General features: G+C 42.4%; 1 protein-coding gene across 2 annotated transcripts in view; it reads left to right on the top strand.

Annotated features, from left to right (window-relative positions):
- The window catches only part of PTAR1 (protein prenyltransferase alpha subunit repeat containing 1), a 62,191-nt gene that overhangs the window by 20,772 nt on the left and 23,314 nt on the right, over positions 1 to 18,105 (top strand). For both annotated transcript variants that reach the window (XM_050944201.1, XM_050944199.1), the window contains 2 exons: positions 11,442 to 11,546; positions 16,102 to 16,315. In XM_050944201.1, coding sequence (XP_050800158.1) covers positions 11,442 to 11,546; positions 16,102 to 16,315 — 319 coding nt within the window. The remainder of the gene's footprint in view (positions 1 to 11,441; positions 11,547 to 16,101; positions 16,316 to 18,105) is intronic.

Here is an 18,105-nt window from a genome sequence, read left to right as displayed (position 1 = left end):
AACAAGCACAGACTGGTGGGACCGCATAGTTTTGCAGGTGTGGGACGATTCGCAGTGGCTGCGGAACTTTCGCATGCGTAAGAGCACTTTCTTTGAACTTTGTGACTTGCTTTCCCCTGTCCTGAAACGCCATAATACCAGGATGAGAGCAGCCCTCACAGTGGAGAAGCGAGTGGCAATAGCTCTCTGGAAGCTTGCAACGCCGGACAGCTACCGGTCAGTCGGGAATCAATTTGGAGTGGGAAAATCTACTGTGGGGGCTGCTGTGCTGCAAGTAGCCAAAGCAATCATTAAGCTGCTGCTACGAAAGGTTGTGACTCTGAGAAACGTGCAGGTCATAGTGGATGGCTTTGCTGCAATGGGATTCCCTAACTGTGGGGGGGCCATAGATGGAACTCATATCCCTATCTTGGCACCGGAGCACCAGGGAACCCAGTACATAAACCGCAAGGGGTACTTTTCAATGGTGCTGCAAGCACTGGTGAATCACAAGGGATGTTTCACCAACATCCACGTGGGACGGCCAGGAAGGGTTCATGACGCTCGTGTCTTCAGAAGCACTACTCTGTTTAAATGGCTGCAGCAAGGGACTTACTTCCCAGACCAGAAAATTACAGTTGGGGATGTTGAAATGCCTGTAGTTATCCTGGGGGACCCAGCCTACCCCTTGATGCCATGGGTCATGAAGCCATACACAGGCAGCCTGGACAGTGGTCAGGAGTTGTTTAACTACAGGCTGAGCAAGTGCAGAATGGTGGTAGAATGTGCATTTGGGCGTCTCAAAGCTCGCTGGAGAAGTTTACTTACTCGCTCAGACCTCAGCCAAACCAATGTCCCCTTTGTTATTGCTGCTTGCTGTGTGCTCCACAATCTCTGTGAGAGTAAGGGGGAGACCTTTATGGCGGGGTGGGAGGCTGAGGCAAATCACCTGGCCGCTGATTACGCGCAGCCAGACACCAGGGCAATTAGAAGATCACACCAGGAAGCGGTGAGCATCAGAGAAGCCTTGAAAACGAGTTTCATCATGGGTCAGGGTATGGTGTGACTGCTGTGTTTCTTTCCCCTTCCTGAACCACCTCCCCCCCCCCCCGTATTGACTCCTGCTGCAAGCAACCTACCCTGCAACCTTCCCTAACAGCTTGCTTATGGAAATAAAGTTACTATCTTTTAAAAACCTTGTATTCTTTATTAAAAGTCAGTCCCTGTAAGCAACCCACCCTCCCTCTTGCTTTAAAAAGCATGTAATTAAAAATACACCAGTAGGGGTTTTGGAGGAGGATGGGAGGGAGGGAAGAAATAGGCAATTAAGGAAGCCTTGAAAACGAGTTTCATCATGGGCCAGGGTACGGTGTGACTGCTGTGTTTGTTTCCCCTTTGTGAACCTCCCCCCCACCCATGTATTGACTCCTGCTGCAAGCAAGCTACCCTCCACCCTTCCATAACAGCTTGCTTATGGAAATAAAGTCATTCCCTGTAACCAACCCACCCTCCCACTTTCTTTGAATAGCATGTCATTATAAGAAGAGTAAGAAAAATAAAAAGGTACCCCGGGAGTGGTTTGGGAGGAGTATAGGAGGGAAGAAAAAGGCCATTAAGGGCATTTCAATGTAATGACAGCCTTTTGGTTGGACTGTCCACGGGGGTGGAGTGGGCAGGTGCAGAAAGCCTTCCCCCCCGCGTTCTTACACGTCTGGGTGTGGAAGATGTGGGACATGGTGAGTACTGAGGGAGATTAAATATGGGCTGAAGTGGCACTCTGTGACCCCGCAGCTCTTCCAACAGACTTCGGAGGATGTCAGTTTGATCGCGCAGCAGCTCCAGTGTTCCATTCCGCCACCACTGATCTTCCTACCGCCACATCTCATCTCGAGCGTCCCTCCTGTCCTCACGTTCACTGGCAGCGTTCCTGTACTTTGCGACCACGTCTTTCCACTCCCCCAGACGAGCTCTTTCACTGCGGGTTACTGCCATTATTTCTGTGAACATCTCCTCCCGTGTCCTCTTCTTCCTTATTCTCCTTATCTGACCTATCCTTCGGACTGGGGCAGGGAGGCTTGAAAAATGTGCAGCTGCATGAGTGGGGGAAAAGAGTGATAGAAGGATCATAAGAAATACATTTCACAGAATAATGGTTATACTCTTTCACAGTGAACTACACTATTCACTGTACGTAGCACATGTCACTTCACTACAAGGTCGCCTTTGGATTCTTTTAGTATTTAGTGCTTGCGGCTGTGGTGTCGGAGAGCAACACAGACACAGGTCCGGGGATTACAAATCAGCTTGCAGGCGGACATGGTAAGGCATACATCTAATGGCAGTTAACCGTACAACCTCTTCCTTTCCCCCGTACCAGTGGCTATTACCAGGTAACATTCATGCTTGGCAGCCAAACTGCTAAAAAGCACATCTTTTGCTTCTTTTCTTATGCCATCAGAAAGGTTAAGCACTAGAGGAAAGTTGTGAATGGTTTTCCCCCCCCACTCTACATGTCTGCTGTAATGGCAGGTCACTGAAACCTTACCACCTCCCCCTTCCCCCCTCTATCCCTTGGCAATTAGCAGCGAACATTCCTGCTGCCCAAATGCTAAAAAGGTCAGCGCCATTAGAGACACCTCCCTGTAGGAATGGGCTGCTTTTTACCTCCCCCCACCCCCCATGGCTAACTGCAAGGGAAGGATTTTTTTAAAGGCGCAGGAAAGCAGCAATGAAGGAATGGTCATCTCTGTCCCCTTAATAAACTACATTACTTTTTACCAGGTGACCATGAACGATATCACTCTCCTGAGGATTACAGACAGAGAAAAAGAAATTATGCTTCTTGAATGCCAGCAATCCCCGGGACCATACGCAGCTAGGCAATGATACCCGATTACGTGCTCCAGGCATGGCGTGGTAAAGTTTCGTACCATGGTGGACGGAATAAGGCTGCCCTGCCCAGAAAACTTCTGAAAAGGCTTTTCGGGTACCTACAGGAGTGCTTCATAGAGATGTCCCTGGAGGATTTCCGCTCCATCCCCAGACATGTTAACAGACTTTTCCAGTAACTTTAATGCCAGCTAATGCATGCAAGACCTCATGGCAAATCAATCATTAAAAAACGCTTGCTTTTAAACTATGTTTTTTATTTAAAAAAGTACACTCACCAGAGGTCGCTGCCATGGCTTCATTGTCTGGGCTAGTGGCTTGAGAGGGCTGCGAGGGTAATTCTGTCTGGGTGAGGAAAAGCTCCTGGCTGTTGGGGAGAATGGAGTGCTGTGTGGTCTCTGCCATCTCGTCCTCCTCCACATCTTCGCCGTCCGCAGAATCATCAGCAATGGCTGAGATTACTACCCCCAACTCTGAATCCACAGACAAGGGGGGGCTTGTCGTGGCGCAGCCACCTAAAATTGCATGCAGCTCCGCGTAGAAGCGGCATGTTTTTGGCCCAGATCCGGATCTGCCATTTGCTGCTTTGGTTTTCTGGTACGCTTGTCTGAGCTCCTTCACTTTAACTCTGCACTGCACCGAGTCCCTGCTATGGCCTCTCTGCCTCATGGCATTAGAAATGTTTTCAAAACTTTTCTCATTTCGTCTACTGGAACGCAGTTCTGATAGCACAGAATCTTCTCCCCATACAGTGATCAGATCCAATAACTCCTGTGTGTTCCACACTGGAGCTCTTTTCCTATTCTCAGGAGACTGCATTGTTACCTGTGCTGCTGAGAGCTCCACTCTGGCCAAACAGGAAATGCAATTCAAAAGTTCCCGGGGCTTTTCCTGTGTACCTGGCCAGTGCAGTAGAGTTCCTTTACCTGTCCAGAGCGGCCACTGGTGCACTGTGGGATACCTCCCAGAGGCCATTAACTTCGATTTCCGTCCACGCTAGCCCTAAATCGATTTTGTAAAATCGATTTTAGGGTTACTCCTTTCGTTTAGCTGGAGTACAGAAATCGATTTTAAGACCCCTTAAATCATTTTAAGTGCCTTGTAGTGTGGATGGGTACAGCGTTAAATTGATTTAACGCTGTTTAAATCGATTTAACGCTGTAGTGTGGACCTGGCCTCAGTTTCAAGCTCCCAGAGGGATGTCTTGTTCTCTCCAGCTGCTGGGGCCTGACTGAGCTCTGAGGGCCAGCTTTTATAGTTCCGGGTCACCGCCTGACCCTTTGAGGGGCAGGCTCAGAGCTCCGTAGCTCCGCCCACTCTGGCCTCTGCTGGGGCTGCTCCCTCTCCAGGGAGGAGGGGAGCCACGCCAGCCCGCTACACCTACTCTGCATTCTTGAAGCAGAAACTGGTTTACAGCATAACAAGGTCAAGTTTGCTAATTACGAAAGCCTAGATTCAGCCTTGTACCAATGGTTTGTCCAGGCTTGCTCAGAAAGAGTACCCATTTCTGACCCTGTTCTGAAAGCTCAAGCAGAGAAATTTGATCACCTTATCAATGGAAATGAATGCAAATTTAAGTCGAGTGATTGCTGGCTGGACAGATTCAAGAAAAGGCACACTATAAGCCGAGTTCTTGTGTCTGGGGAAATTGGTTCAGCTGATAAAGAGACTGCCGATTCCTTCCCAATTGAGCTTAAAAAGTTGCTGGAGGAAGGTTGCTACACAGCCGATCAAGTTTACAACTTCAATGAAACTGGTTTGTGCTTTAAAATGTTATCCGATCGCACCCTCGCAGCCAGGACTGATAGTCATAAACAAGAAGGCTTTAAGCAGAGGGAGGACCGAGTCACTCTCTTGTTTTGCATCAATAAGTCTGGCAACCACAAAGTCAGACCTCTGATAATCGGAAAAGCGAGCTCTCCCAGATGTTTTCATCATGTTAATATGAAGGCCTTTCCCTTTGAATACATCAGCAGCAAGAATGCCTGGATGAATAGCTCCATATTTAAAGACTGGTTCCATAAAACTTTTGTGCCAGCCGTTCGGGCTCATGTGCGAAAACTTAAGCAGGAGGAAAAAGCTCTCCTCCTGCTGGGTAATTGCTCTGCCCAACCCCTACCTCCAGCAGAAAAATTTTGTCAGTTGTGACAACAATATTAAAGTCTCTTATCTCCCAAAGAACACTACATCAGAAATCCAGCCACTGGCATCATACCAGTATTTAAGCAAAACTGTTGTCGCGAAATGACCAAGTGGATGGTAGCAGATAACAACTCTTCCATCGACACATCACTGGCGTCGCTCAACTTGAAAGAAGTCTGTTACCTCGACGGGAAAGCCTGGGATGCTATCTCTGCACGTTGCATTGAACGATGCTGGATAAAGGGTCTTGATCCAGCTTTTCCATCATCTACACCCGGTAATAGTGACGATGACGAGCCTGAATTTACAAGATCGATTGAAGATGACGTACATTGAGCTCATATTCTCTGATTGCTTCTTCGGCTAAGTCATCATGATATCCTCAACTGGTTTTCAGCAGATTCAATCTGCCCCATATATGAACACATCTCGGATGATGAAATTGTTGCAAATGTCAGCGGGAAGAATGAAGCTGCATCACCAGAGCCTGAAACCAGTGGTGCTAATGACGACGATGACCATGATGGCACCTCAACTCCCCCACCAAAAGTGTCCAAGGCAGTAAAGCACCTAGAAGCCAGTTTGAGGTGGCTGGAAACTCAAGATGTAGACAGCATCAAAATCCTCCAACTCAGAAGCATTCTTGACTTTGCTAGAAGCCAACAGTCCGCGGCAAATGAGCAGACAACACTAGATAGCTTTTTTTTTTTTTTTTTTAAAGTAGTGATGAAATTTAAAATTATGGAGTAATGCAACCGGATTGACTTTGTACTCTGTGCAATGATTAATATAGTCAATTTCACATGTTTCTTTCATGTACATGTAATTAAGTTACTACTTTTGTGTTTAAAACACTCTGGGATAACCGTTGTGTGGTTTTGTTTGTTTTTTTTTTTTGTTTGTTTGTTTGTTTTACAAGACTTAAACTGACAGACTTGAAATGGTAAATTTTCGTAATACCCCTCCCCCCCCATAAAGCGACCTTGCATTTATCGTGATCAAATTTTTTGGACCCCAATTATCGCGTTATAGTGGGGTTTCACTGTATAACTGCATTGCTCAGGGGTGTGGATTTTTCACACCCTTGAGTGACAGAGTTATGCTGATGTAAGTTTAGAGTGTAGACCTACCTGGAGATCCCTACCCACTGCAGACATGAGGAAAGGGGCTACTAGAATGAATGTGTGTACACACTCTCTTTTCTTTCCAGCCGCCTGGGAAGAGAGGAAATTCAGTGCTCCTTGTCACTTAGGCACATCATAATAGTACTTAGCATTTTTATATTGCTTTATATGTAGGTTTGTAATTTCTATTGTGCTCATTTTATAGTTAGGGAAACTCAGACAGGAAAGTAAAGCTATTTGCTCAACCTGACATAGGAAATTGTTGGCAGAGCCAGGATTAGAACTCAGGACTTGATTCCACTCCCTGTACAGCACAGGACTTCACCAGGTGGATTAGAGTAATGGTCTATTTAGTCCACTGTGTAATCTTGAACAGTGGCTAATACTGGATACTTCACAGGAATGTGTCATATCCACATAATGAACAATTGTAGAATAACCTGTTCATAAGGGAAGATTTTTTGTCATGTCAAGTGAGTAGTGGTTGGTTGGTGCCCTGAATACTACTTCCCTTTTAAAATTATACCACCAGTTTATGAAACTGGAAGTTATCCATGTCAATGGCTTACCCCTTTTTGAGTTCTACTAACCTTTTTTAGTTTCTCCTAAGCTCTGGGTGTCAGTAATATTTTGAGGTAAAGAGTTCCACAGGTTAATTATATGTTGTATAGAAGAGAGAGAAAGGATTACTATTTCTTCTATCCATTATTAAAGGCAGTTTTCTGCCTTTTAATTAGATGTCTCCTTGTTCCAGTATTGTGAGAGAAGGTGCTTGATTGCCTTTCATTGCTGCTACTGCTTCTAGCCTTAGTCTCCTCTATATGGAGGCCAGCTTTTTGAGTCCTCCTTCTCCATTCCAGTCTGTCTTGAACCAGTTCCTCAGATACTCCACAGCTAATCAAATCTTTTTTGTATAACATCCATCCGAATAGTTCTGGGTCTTCCAACCCTTCTCTTACCCTCCACTTCCAAGTTTAATACCTTCTTTCTGCTACATACTTCTGATCTTCTTTTCACATGCCCAAACCATCTAAGCTGGGATTCCCTCAGTTTTCTTGCACAGGGCACAGAAGCAGGGAAAAGCTCTTTCTATATTCTTTCCACCCCCACACAAGGGCCAGGGACAAGTTTAAATAATTGTTTGGAGGGGTTTAAACAAGAAATTGCAGCTTTAAATCTAGGTGGTTTTAAATATTTAGACATGGAGATTTTCTCAGTACAGTTAGTTTCTTGCTGTTGGAAAAATAAAGAAATCAGCCCATTAATACTGTATTTGTGGTGAATAGTTGTCAGAGCCAGATAAAGAGTATTTTTTTCCCCAGCCTATAATATAATTATCCAGGTTGGTGCTGTGAACTTATTTTTGAAATGTCATTGATTAAAGAAAAGGGAAATGTGGCAGTAATAGTAAAGGGTTGGCTATCATGAGAAAAATGTATCTTTGGATATTGAAATGATAAAATTCATGGGGCTTTTAAACAGAAAAACCACTATTGAACCCATTCTGTAACACAACATGTAAACTTCTCAGATGTTGCTATAAGTAATGTTCTCTGTAGCTGTATTGCTGCTGCTGAAAGTTGAATCCTTCTTTTTTTTTTTTTTTTTTTTTTTTTTTTTTTAAATGGAAGTATATAAGAACATAATGTGCATACTGTGTCAGACCAAGGGTCCATCTAGGCCAATTTTCTGCCTTCTAACAACAGCCAGACCCTCTTGGCTTATAGCCATTGAGGGACCTATCCTACATGAACTTATCTTAATTCTTTTTTTAACCTATTTATATTTTTGACCATCACAACATCCTCTGGCAATGAGCTGAACAGGTTGACCGTACATTGTGTGAAGTAGTACTTTGTTATGTTAGTTTTAAATCTGCTGCCTATTGTGTTATATGATTGGGTAAATAAGACTTCCTTATTCATTTTTTCCATGCTATTCATGATTTTATAGACCTCTGTCATATCCCCACTTAGTCATCTCTTTTTTTCTCTTTCCTGTCTTTTTTTTAATCTCTCCTCATATGGAAGTTGTTCTATACACCAATCATTTTCATTGCCTTTCTCTGCACCTTTTCCAATTATAATATATCTCTTTTGAGATGAGGCGACCACAACTGAACACAGTATTCAAAGCGTGGGCATACTATGGATTTTTATAGTGGCATTATATTTACTGTCTTATTTATCCCTTTACAAACGATTCCTAACATTGTTAGCTTTTTTGACTGCCACTGCACAGTGGGTAGATGTTTTCAGAGAACTATCCACAGAGACTCCAAGATCTCTTTCTTGAGTGGTAACATTTAATTTAGATCCTGGCATTTTGGATGTATATTTGAGATTATTTTCCAATGTGCATTACTTTACTTTTCTCTCATCAGCATTTAATTGTATCTACTATTTTGTTGCCAAGTGACTCAGTTTTGTGAGATCTCTTTGCAGTCAGCTTTGGACTTTACCTATCTTGAGTAATTTTGTATCATCTGCAAACTTTGCCACCTGACCCATAAATCTTTTTGAATGGATCATTTATGAATATGTTCAACACACAGATCCCAGTACAGATTCTTGGACGACCCTGCTATTTGCATCTCTCTACTGTGAAAATTGACCATTTCTACTCTTTGTGCCCTATCTTTTAACCAGTTATCTGTCCATGAGAAGACCTTCCCTCTTTATCCCAGGACTGCTTAATTTGCTTAAGAGCCTTTGGTGTGGTACCTTGTCAAAGGCTTTCTGAAAGTTCAAGTACACTATATCAACTGAATCACCTTTTGTCCGCATGCTTGTTGACACTCTCAAAGAATTCAAATAGATTGGTGAGGCATGATTTTCCTTTACAAAAGCGACATTGACTGTTCCCCAACATATCTGATACATAGCTGTACATGATAATTCTGTTCTTTATTGTAGTTTCAACCAGTTTGCCTGGTACTGAAACTAGACTTACTAACCCGTAATTGCCAAGATTGCCTTTGGAGCCTTTTTTAAAAATTGGCATTACATTAGCTATCCTTCAGTCATCTGGTAAACGACAGGTTACAAACTACAGTTAATAGTTCTGCAGTTTCATATCTGAGTACCTTCGGAACTCTTGGGTGAATATCATCTGGTCCTAGTGACTTACAGTAACTCCTCACTTAAAGTTGTCCCAGTTAACATTGTTTCGTTGCTGATCAATTAGAGAACATGCTCGTTTAAAGTTGTGCAATGCTCCCTTATAACGTCATTTGGCAGCCACCTGCTTTGTCCACCGCTTGCAGAAAGAGCAGCCCATTGCAGCTAGCTGGTGGGGGCTTGGAACCAGGGTGGACTGACAGCTCTCCGTCAGCTCCCTGCTCCCCTAAGTTCCCTATGCGGCAGCCACCCAGCAGGCTATCAGTTGCTGGGCAGTTCAGTTGTCCCTCCCCCCGCTGTCATGTGCTACTCCGGCTCTTCCTTGGAGCTGCTCTTGGGAGCTTCCTGCTTGCTGTGTGGGGGTGGGGGAAGAGGGGTGCAAATGTCAGGGTATCCCCTTCCCCCTCTCGTGCCCTCCCCCCCCCCGCTTACCCCATCTCCATAGAGCAGCGGGGTACACGACAGGGCTGGAGACGGAGGGACCTTGCCTGCAGCAGCGGCTGTCTCAACTTGCTGATCTACTTAAAAAGGCAATGTATTTAGAGTGGGGTCAGCGTACTTAAAAGGGAAATGCGCATCTCTCTCTCTCTCTCTCTCTCACACACACACACTGTGTGTCTGTCTGCCATGCTGTCTCCCCTCCCACCATTTGTGCTGCCTTGTAGAGTGTGAGGCTACATTAACAACAATGTGTTAACCCTTGAGGGTTCAGCTGAGTGCTAGATCATTTAGCGGTAAGGCATTCCTTGGGAAATATCCCACCCACTTCCACCCTCAACCAAGCTTCGCAATCATCATTGCTGTGTACAGTATTAAATTGTTTGTTTAAAACTTATACTGTGTTATATATAATAGTCTTTTAATATAGTCTGAAACAGAGGAGGGTGATGGGGAAGGAGGAGAAGAAAGAAAGGAGTGCTCTTTTCTCTCTCCCATCAGTTAAGCCATCCTATGCCATACTTTCCCCTTTTTTCCATCCTGTTGTGAAGTAGCTGTCCAAGTTTCTCATATTTAAAATCTGGTTGTTCTAGAAGTAACTGACTTCATTCACTAGTGCTGTCACATTGACATCTTTTTAGAATGAAATTTTTCAGCCTTCTTTCATTCTTTAGTTATGCACGGGCAATTAAGTCAGACCACTGTGGAAATGTTAGGCATTTTTTCTTTAATTCCACTGGACTACTCATGCTTATTTAAGCATATGCTTAAGTGCTTTTCTAGCTCAGGGCCACAGTGCTCAGGATCGAGCTTTATGCCGGCAGCATCTCATTGCTATGCAGGTGTCTGGACTGATATGAAATCCATATAGCTGCAGGCTTCTCAAAGATTTCACTATAATGTGCCTGTCTCACAAGTGTGCAGGGGAGGGATTGTGACAGATGAGATGAGAATTAAGATTTGGGAACACTTTTTTACTAAATATTCTGTTATAAGAGTAACTAAACCTACACTGGTCTGGCTTTCTAGTTTATTTTAAAAGCAACCCTACGATACACTTCTAATGATTTTTTTTTTATTTTTTTTTTTTTTTTTTGGTCTCTAAGTTAGTGATACCTAATACCAACCTTAACCCCTGTTTCAATCTATTTATATATGTGTAGAGAATTATTTCATTAAGATGCTTTTAAAATGTAAAACAATAGTGATGCTACTGTCTCGAAGCACAATAGTAATTTCATGAGTGCTTTTCTTTGTAGCTTTTAATTGTCAACAGGAGTTGCGTTTATGTGATCGATGTCAGTGGAGCTTGCTTGTGCATAACTGTCTTTTTGAAATGTGTATATCTTATGGCAAAGCTTTGGAAGATAGCTCTAGGGTGTTTAAAGTTATTCCTAAACAGTCAAAAAATTGTTTTGCATGCTAATGTTAGCACATGTCAAGTTTTCTACTGCAAAATATTGTGCAACTCAGGAACAGATCAACTTTGTAAAGTTGTGTCATCATTTCAGGATGAATTACCACAGACAGAAATATAGACCATTTGTCCAGTGCAAAATGCAGAACACAGATTTTTACTTTGAAAACAAGCTATCTGGTTTCAATAAAATATTTTTGAAGTTTTTGTAATTTTTAAAGTTTGTATTTTAGATATCATAGTTGGTTGTATTATGTTTCAAAGAAAATGACATGCATCCTTAAAGGAAAAATTAGGTGTACAAATGGATTTTTTTTTCTTTTTCTTTCACAGGAAAGAACTAATATTATCTGGCACTTTAAGTCCAGTTAAGGATTTACATCTTGGAAAACTGGCATTAACTAAGTTTCCGAAGAGTCCAGAAACATGGATTCACAGGTTTCTTTTTTTTCTTCCCTTCCCCCCCACCCCCCCAAATATATTTTTCATACTTCTGTCTGTGTTTGAGGTAGGGAAGGTGTGGATGGAAACAGAGCAGATTTCCAAACCATCTACTGTAAAATTCATTGCTTTGATTTTTTTCAAAAAATTCTGATCAACTATGTGTAAGACTTAGTGTTCAAATCAAATATGTGTTTCTGCATATTACATGGCTTTTAATATAACTACAGTGGTGTGTAATTTTTTTTTCATTTTGTATTCCCAGTGTGACTGCTTGAAAATTCCCATAAAATTAATGCTAGGTTTTCCAGATTTTACTTTTTTTTTCTTTTTTTTTTTAAATAAATGATTTGCCTTTAACTTGTTTATCTTGAAGATCTGCCAGAGAACCAGGATACGTTAAAAAATATTTTTTTGTACTTGTTGCTAGATTATATCCAATAAGTGTACTATAATATTTTTCCTTATGACTATATTTTCACCGTCCATAAGATTATGCAATGACTATGTCTCCGTTACTGAGCAATAACAAAGAAAAAGTTTGTTTTTTTTTTTTAAAAAAAGGCAACCCAGCGCTTAATCAAATGTACCAAATCTCAGATGCCTCGGAATGGCTCCCACACTCCTGTCTGGTGAATGAGGCTGGTGATGCCTGATGCCTGCAGGCATATGGTAGAGGAAGACTGTAGTTCTGACCCAGTGGAGCAGAGACCCTAGCCAGATCTGCGAGAAGTTGTTGTCATCGTCCCTGGCTGTGTAGGAGGTCACCCCACTGCTGAGTGGCTCTGTCCCTGACCAGAAGCCAGTCAGCAGTGATGTGGTCTCCCCTGCAGCTGAGGACAGTTCCTCCTCATGACTCTGCCCAAGGATCTCTACTAGAGCCCACCAGGACTCCAGCCTTCCTCATACCATGTGCCTTCAGGGATCCAGTATCACTGGCCCTGTGACCATGCAGGGACTTCCCTGTGACTAGGGGCTCATCCTCCTCCTTACAATCCTGGCCAGGGATCTGTGCTCCACTGGGGCCAGGACAACTGCAGCCTCCCCTGCATGTTGTACCCTGATGTCTTGGGCTCCTCAGCCACACAGAGAGACCCCTACAGCCACTATGTTGGTACTGCCCTATCCCCAACTCTTCCTGCCACAGCTGTAAAAAAAAAAAAAAATCAAAAGAAAATCTTATAAGTAAAAATCAATACAAATTGTCAAAATTAAAAAATTGAATTCTGCCAAGCTTAGTTATACACGTATGCGCGCACACATCCGTTTCCTGCTATTTTGCTTGAATAGTGTTGGCATGGAACCAGAATTGAAGAATTTAATTCTAGTTACACTGGTTTTTAGTTTTCTAATCCTGCAACTTCTTTTCACCACCTTTACCTTTTTCACACTATTTGACTGCTTTGCTTTATGTAACTACATTATACAGAATGAAAAGGAAGGTAGATGTGATGGAGAGGAGAGAAATAAGTTGCAACTGCCATGATTTAGCAATAGCTGCCTGAGACAACTCCATATTAGACAATGCTGGACTGTTAACTGTGCCATGTAATATATTATGTACCAGAAGTCATGTATGTCATTCTTGAACAGTGACATTCTTATGAAATAAAGAAAAGTCAGGTGTTCCTTTACACACATTTTTGCCCTTCACATTTAGTCTTAAAAGTCATCAAGTTTCCGCTGTTGTTGATGTGGGGCATGCACACCCTAATCAGGGGGAGAGAGACATTCTTTTAAAAAAAAAAAATGTAAAATAACAGAAGTTGGCAGAAAAACTGTGGAGCAGATGGAGTACCTGAAACCAATTTTGTTAAACCATTTAGATTTCAAGTTGATGATGTCACTCAATGAGTGTTTTATATAACTTTGTAATCTTATGAATAAGCTATTTTCGACTGGTTAATTTTAATTTTTAAAGTTTTATTAAGGAAAGAGTTCGTCAAGCAGATGGAATGACATTGTGTTGTCTCACTTTCATTTCAAATGCTACCAAAGTAGACAAAAGGGTGTAACTTTTTTGGTCTCAGTTGTTAAAACTTGTAGGGCCTGATTGAGAGGTCCACTCAGCTTTCCATAGAATCACCTGTTGCAGCACTGTCTGTCTGTTTACGTGCTGCTGTTGACCTTCCAATGTCTGCAATGCCTTTTTTAATGAAAGATATTTGAAATGAATTTGATCAGACAAATATACTTTTTAGCAGCTTTACTTTGACAAAAGGTTGTATAAGCAGTCAGTACATCTATTGCAGTTTTGAGACAGTGACTTTCTTAAAGTGCAGTTCTACTCTAAAGTGCCTATCACAAATAAAATGCAATGTGGGAATCTATTTGTTTGTCTCAGTGATTCCAGGTCAAATGTGACTAGTTTCCTAGTAAAAAAGGTGTTTTTTCTAACTGCTAACCCAGCAATCTCTGCCTGGGACCTCAGAATTAAGCTGGATTTCTTTTATTTATTCCTTCTATATCAGCACCAGTAATAAAGGGTACTGCAGGAGAAATTGAAGCCACATTGATGCCTATGTACCTCTATTGCTTTCGATGAGTTTGCACAAGTGTAACTGATTGGAAGTTACAATTCTGTTCAGGGCCGGCTTTAAGCCGATTCCCCTGATTTGCAGGGAATCGGGCCCCGTGCCTGCGCTTAAGAGGGCCCCGCGCCTTAGGCATCTTTTTAATTTTTTTTTTTTACTCACCCAGCCGGGCGGGGGGGTCTGCTCTGGGGCTTCAGCAGCATTTCGGCGGTGGGGGGGTCTGCTCCGGGGCTTCAGTAGCATTTCGGCGGTGGGGGGTCCTTTGGTGCCACGGAAGACCCCTGTGCCACCGACGCTCTGGACCGCTGCCAGGTATTCAAATCGGGCCCCACCGTTCATAAAGCCTGCCCTGGTTCTGTTAATGTTGCACAAGAAGTAGAATCCCATTCAATTGCACTTTACTGCTTTTTACTCATTAGCCCTGCAGAGTCAGTACAGGAAGATATTTTTTTCTTTTGTGACTAAAGTCAGCAGATATGACTGAACCCATACACAGGGTTCAGATCTGTTGAGTAAGAAGGTATTTTTACATAATCCTTTTTCAGCATAAAACCTCACTGTAACACTATGGATGTCTTGTGAAAAGTGAATTCTTCAAAATCTTATATAAATATTCCATGATTTTGTATTTTTTATTTTTTTTTGGCAAATTTTGTATATTCAGGTTTTTGATAACTTTTTTTTATTGACTTCCTCAAATTCTCAACATTATATATGACCAGTAACCGTAAATGAACAAAGAGATCTGAAGTTAAATACAGTAATGCCTCACTTAAGGTTGTAGTTATGTTCCTGAAAAATGCGACTTTATGCGAAACAATGTTAAGCAAATACAATTTCCCCATAAGAATTAATGTAAATGGAGGGGTTAGAGTCCAGGGACATTTTTTTTCACCAGGCAAAAGACATTATATACATATACAGTACAAGTTTTAAACTGTTTAAAACAAACAATTTAATAATGGACACAGCAATGAATGATTGTGAAGCTTGGTTGAGGTGGTGGAGTAAGAGGGTGGAATATTTCCCAGGAAATTCCTTTCTGCTAAATGATGAACTAGCACTCTGCTGAGCCCTCAAGGGTTCTGTTAATGTAGTCTCACGCTCTACAAGGGAGCATGGACTGAGGCAAGAGGAAGGAAACACAATAGATGCAGGGCAGTAGCTGCAAACACTTCCCTGCAAAAACTGAACATGATGATGAGCCCACACCATCCAGCTGGAGTGTACCACTCCCTCCTGGCAGCACATGCATGGCTGCACAGGTGCTGACTTTCCAAATTGCTGGAGAGTGCATGCATGAGTGAGAGCGAGAGAGATGTGCATTGCCCCTTTAAGTACGCTGACCCCACTTCAGGTACGTTGCCCTTTTCAGCAGATCAGACAGGAAGCAACAGCTTCCAGCAAGGTCCCTCTTTTCTATTCCTGAGCCCTGTCCCCCTCCTCCGCTTTGTGGAGAGGGGGCATAGAGCAGGGGGGCAAGGGCAGGAGCAAGGGGTCATCCTGATATCAGCACCCCGCTCCCCCAGCAAGCAGGAAGCTCCCAGGAGCAGCTCCAAGGCAGAGGGCAAGGCAGGAGCAGCACAGAGCCACATACCTTACCTCACAGGGAATTAGGGGAGCTTATTCTCCACGAGGAGGGGCTGCTCTTCTAGAGAATCCTGAAAACAGTGGACAGAGCAGGCAGCTGCCTAACATTATAAGGGAGCATTGCGCAACTTTAAATGAGCTTGTTCCCTACTAGATCAGCAGCATAACAATGAAACCATGTTCACTGGGACAACATTAAGTGAGGAGTTACTGTACTCTTAAATGTGTCTATTAACTGAAGACTTCCTGTATCACAGGTTTTATGTTTAGTCTGTTTCTTCCCCCCAACCTCCAGTTTACCCTGAATTAAGATGATGGAAAACTCCACATATGTTGGTTAATTTTATAGTGAAATAAGGAACAAAACAAAATGTTGTTTTCTCTTAAAACTGCTTTTGCATTGTTAACCCTCTACACCATTTAACCAGACGATGGGTGCTGCAACAACTAATTCAGGAAAACTCCTTGCCAACTCTTGTAACTAAAGGGAACTTGGGAACAGTGCCTGTGGAAAGAATTCAACGATTAGTGCAGGAGGAAATGGATGTCTGTTGTGAAGCTGCTGGGAGATACCCAAGCAACTACAATGCCTGGTCCCACCGTATTTGGATTTTACAGCATTTGGGAAAGCTGGATGTCAAGGTACAATACTGGAGTTTATAAACACTTACGCAGAATTTGTGCATTTTGAATCTGGATCATCATAAAGCACTGTGCTGTGGGAGAGGTGAATAATTGTCTCCGTGGTGATAAACTGATGTACACAATTAATGCTTTAGGAGAATAAGCATTCCAGGGACAAAGACTGTTCTGTTGCTCTATCAGACTCTTATCAATGTAACTGGCACCCATCTGTTGGTGCTTAATTGATTAGAGGGTAGATGGGAGGTGAAGCAGAGGACTGAGCATAAATTCTGTGCTGGTATAATCTCTAAGAGCCCATTAGAATAAAATACTATGCAACAGATGTCATTCTAATACTCCCCTTCTTTGTTTTACCACCAATGTTCTTTCATGTCATTTTGTGATGTCAGAATGTGTGCATAGAGGACTAGTATAGGATAAAGAGACCAAGCAATTTAGAAACAGAAAAGTGGTGCTTATAAGCATTTTCATGAGATCCAAGACACCCTTCATCCCAGTTTATGCTGAGTTTTAATAAATCAGCATATACATCAAAGAGGCAAAACTGACTTACTGGCCTTAAATATGCCTTATCAACTTCAGCAGTGATGTCTTGTGAAAAGCTTTTAGTTGCACCTCAGGCATGTTCATATGGTTCATCCAAAAATGGAATGCACTCAAGGCCTACAGGAAGGTGAAGTTGTTGACATGATCTAAAATTAGAAGTGCAGTTTTCTGATTACTTTTACATTGTGATTTCTCAGCTGTGAGGTGAGTTCAATGCCTTTATTATGCTGATGCTCTGACTTTCCATGGTAGCTGTTCCTGACTCTGCATTCTTTCACTACCATCACCCCATCTGTGCAGTGGGTTCTTTTGTTTGTTTGTTTTGTTTTTTTTGAGAGGAGAGTGCAGACTATGTAGAGCCACAAAATCTGTTCTGGGCCTATCATTGACAATCTGGGAGGTCATTTTGCTTATACTTTTTCACCTGAGAACATTTGTAAAGATCTGTTCATATTCCATAATATCCTGGAAAGTGTGAGGTAGTCAGGTAGTCCAGCAGCTCTCTCATCTAACTCTTAAATAAAAGGTGGGTGTGCAAAATTCAGAACTACGAAATTTGGGGGATTTATTCATCAGGAATTGAGGACTCTCAGACAAGCCCTTGATGGCTATATATAGATATATTTTTTTTTTATTTTTTTATTTTTTTTGGTCTTTCAGTGCAATTAAGTGGAACACAACCATTCTCCCCTTTAATTGGCAGCAGTTATTTGAAGGACAGGGCACTATCTCAAATGCTTTTGCAGCTGCTGTTCTCATAGCTGTAGACTTTCAAAATAGGTAAAGCAAGAGGCTGCAGCTTGACACGCACAGCTCTCCTTGGATTTAGAATTTGTCTGGTGTTTTCATTCACGTACAGCTATGTGAATTGCATTGAGCAATGGCAATTCACAAATAATTATGGCCGTGAAGGAAATAAATATCTCACACACACACCAGTTTTTTTTATTTTTGTTTAAAATTTATGTTCTGAAATTCCCTCTTCCCTTTGCCTTCCATCCATCTTGGCAATCATCCCAGTTTCCCTACTGGTCTGCTTTTAATCCTTTAGGAAAGAGCTTTATGCTTATCCCAGAGTCCTTTGCAATAACTGCTGATACAGCACTTCAGAGGCATCATTGCCATGCTGCATTAGAGGTGTCTGTGGGAACTAGGTGGGCTGTTAAAGTTGGGGGACTGGGGAGGTTTAGAAGTTTTAGGACATACCTATAATCTAGGGAATGTAAATACACAAAACTATA

This window comes from Gopherus flavomarginatus, chromosome 3 (genome assembly GCF_025201925.1).
Source record: "Gopherus flavomarginatus isolate rGopFla2 chromosome 3, rGopFla2.mat.asm, whole genome shotgun sequence".
Taxonomy (NCBI): domain Eukaryota; kingdom Metazoa; phylum Chordata; order Testudines; family Testudinidae; genus Gopherus; species Gopherus flavomarginatus.
This window is presented reverse-complemented; position numbering and strand designations above follow the sequence as displayed.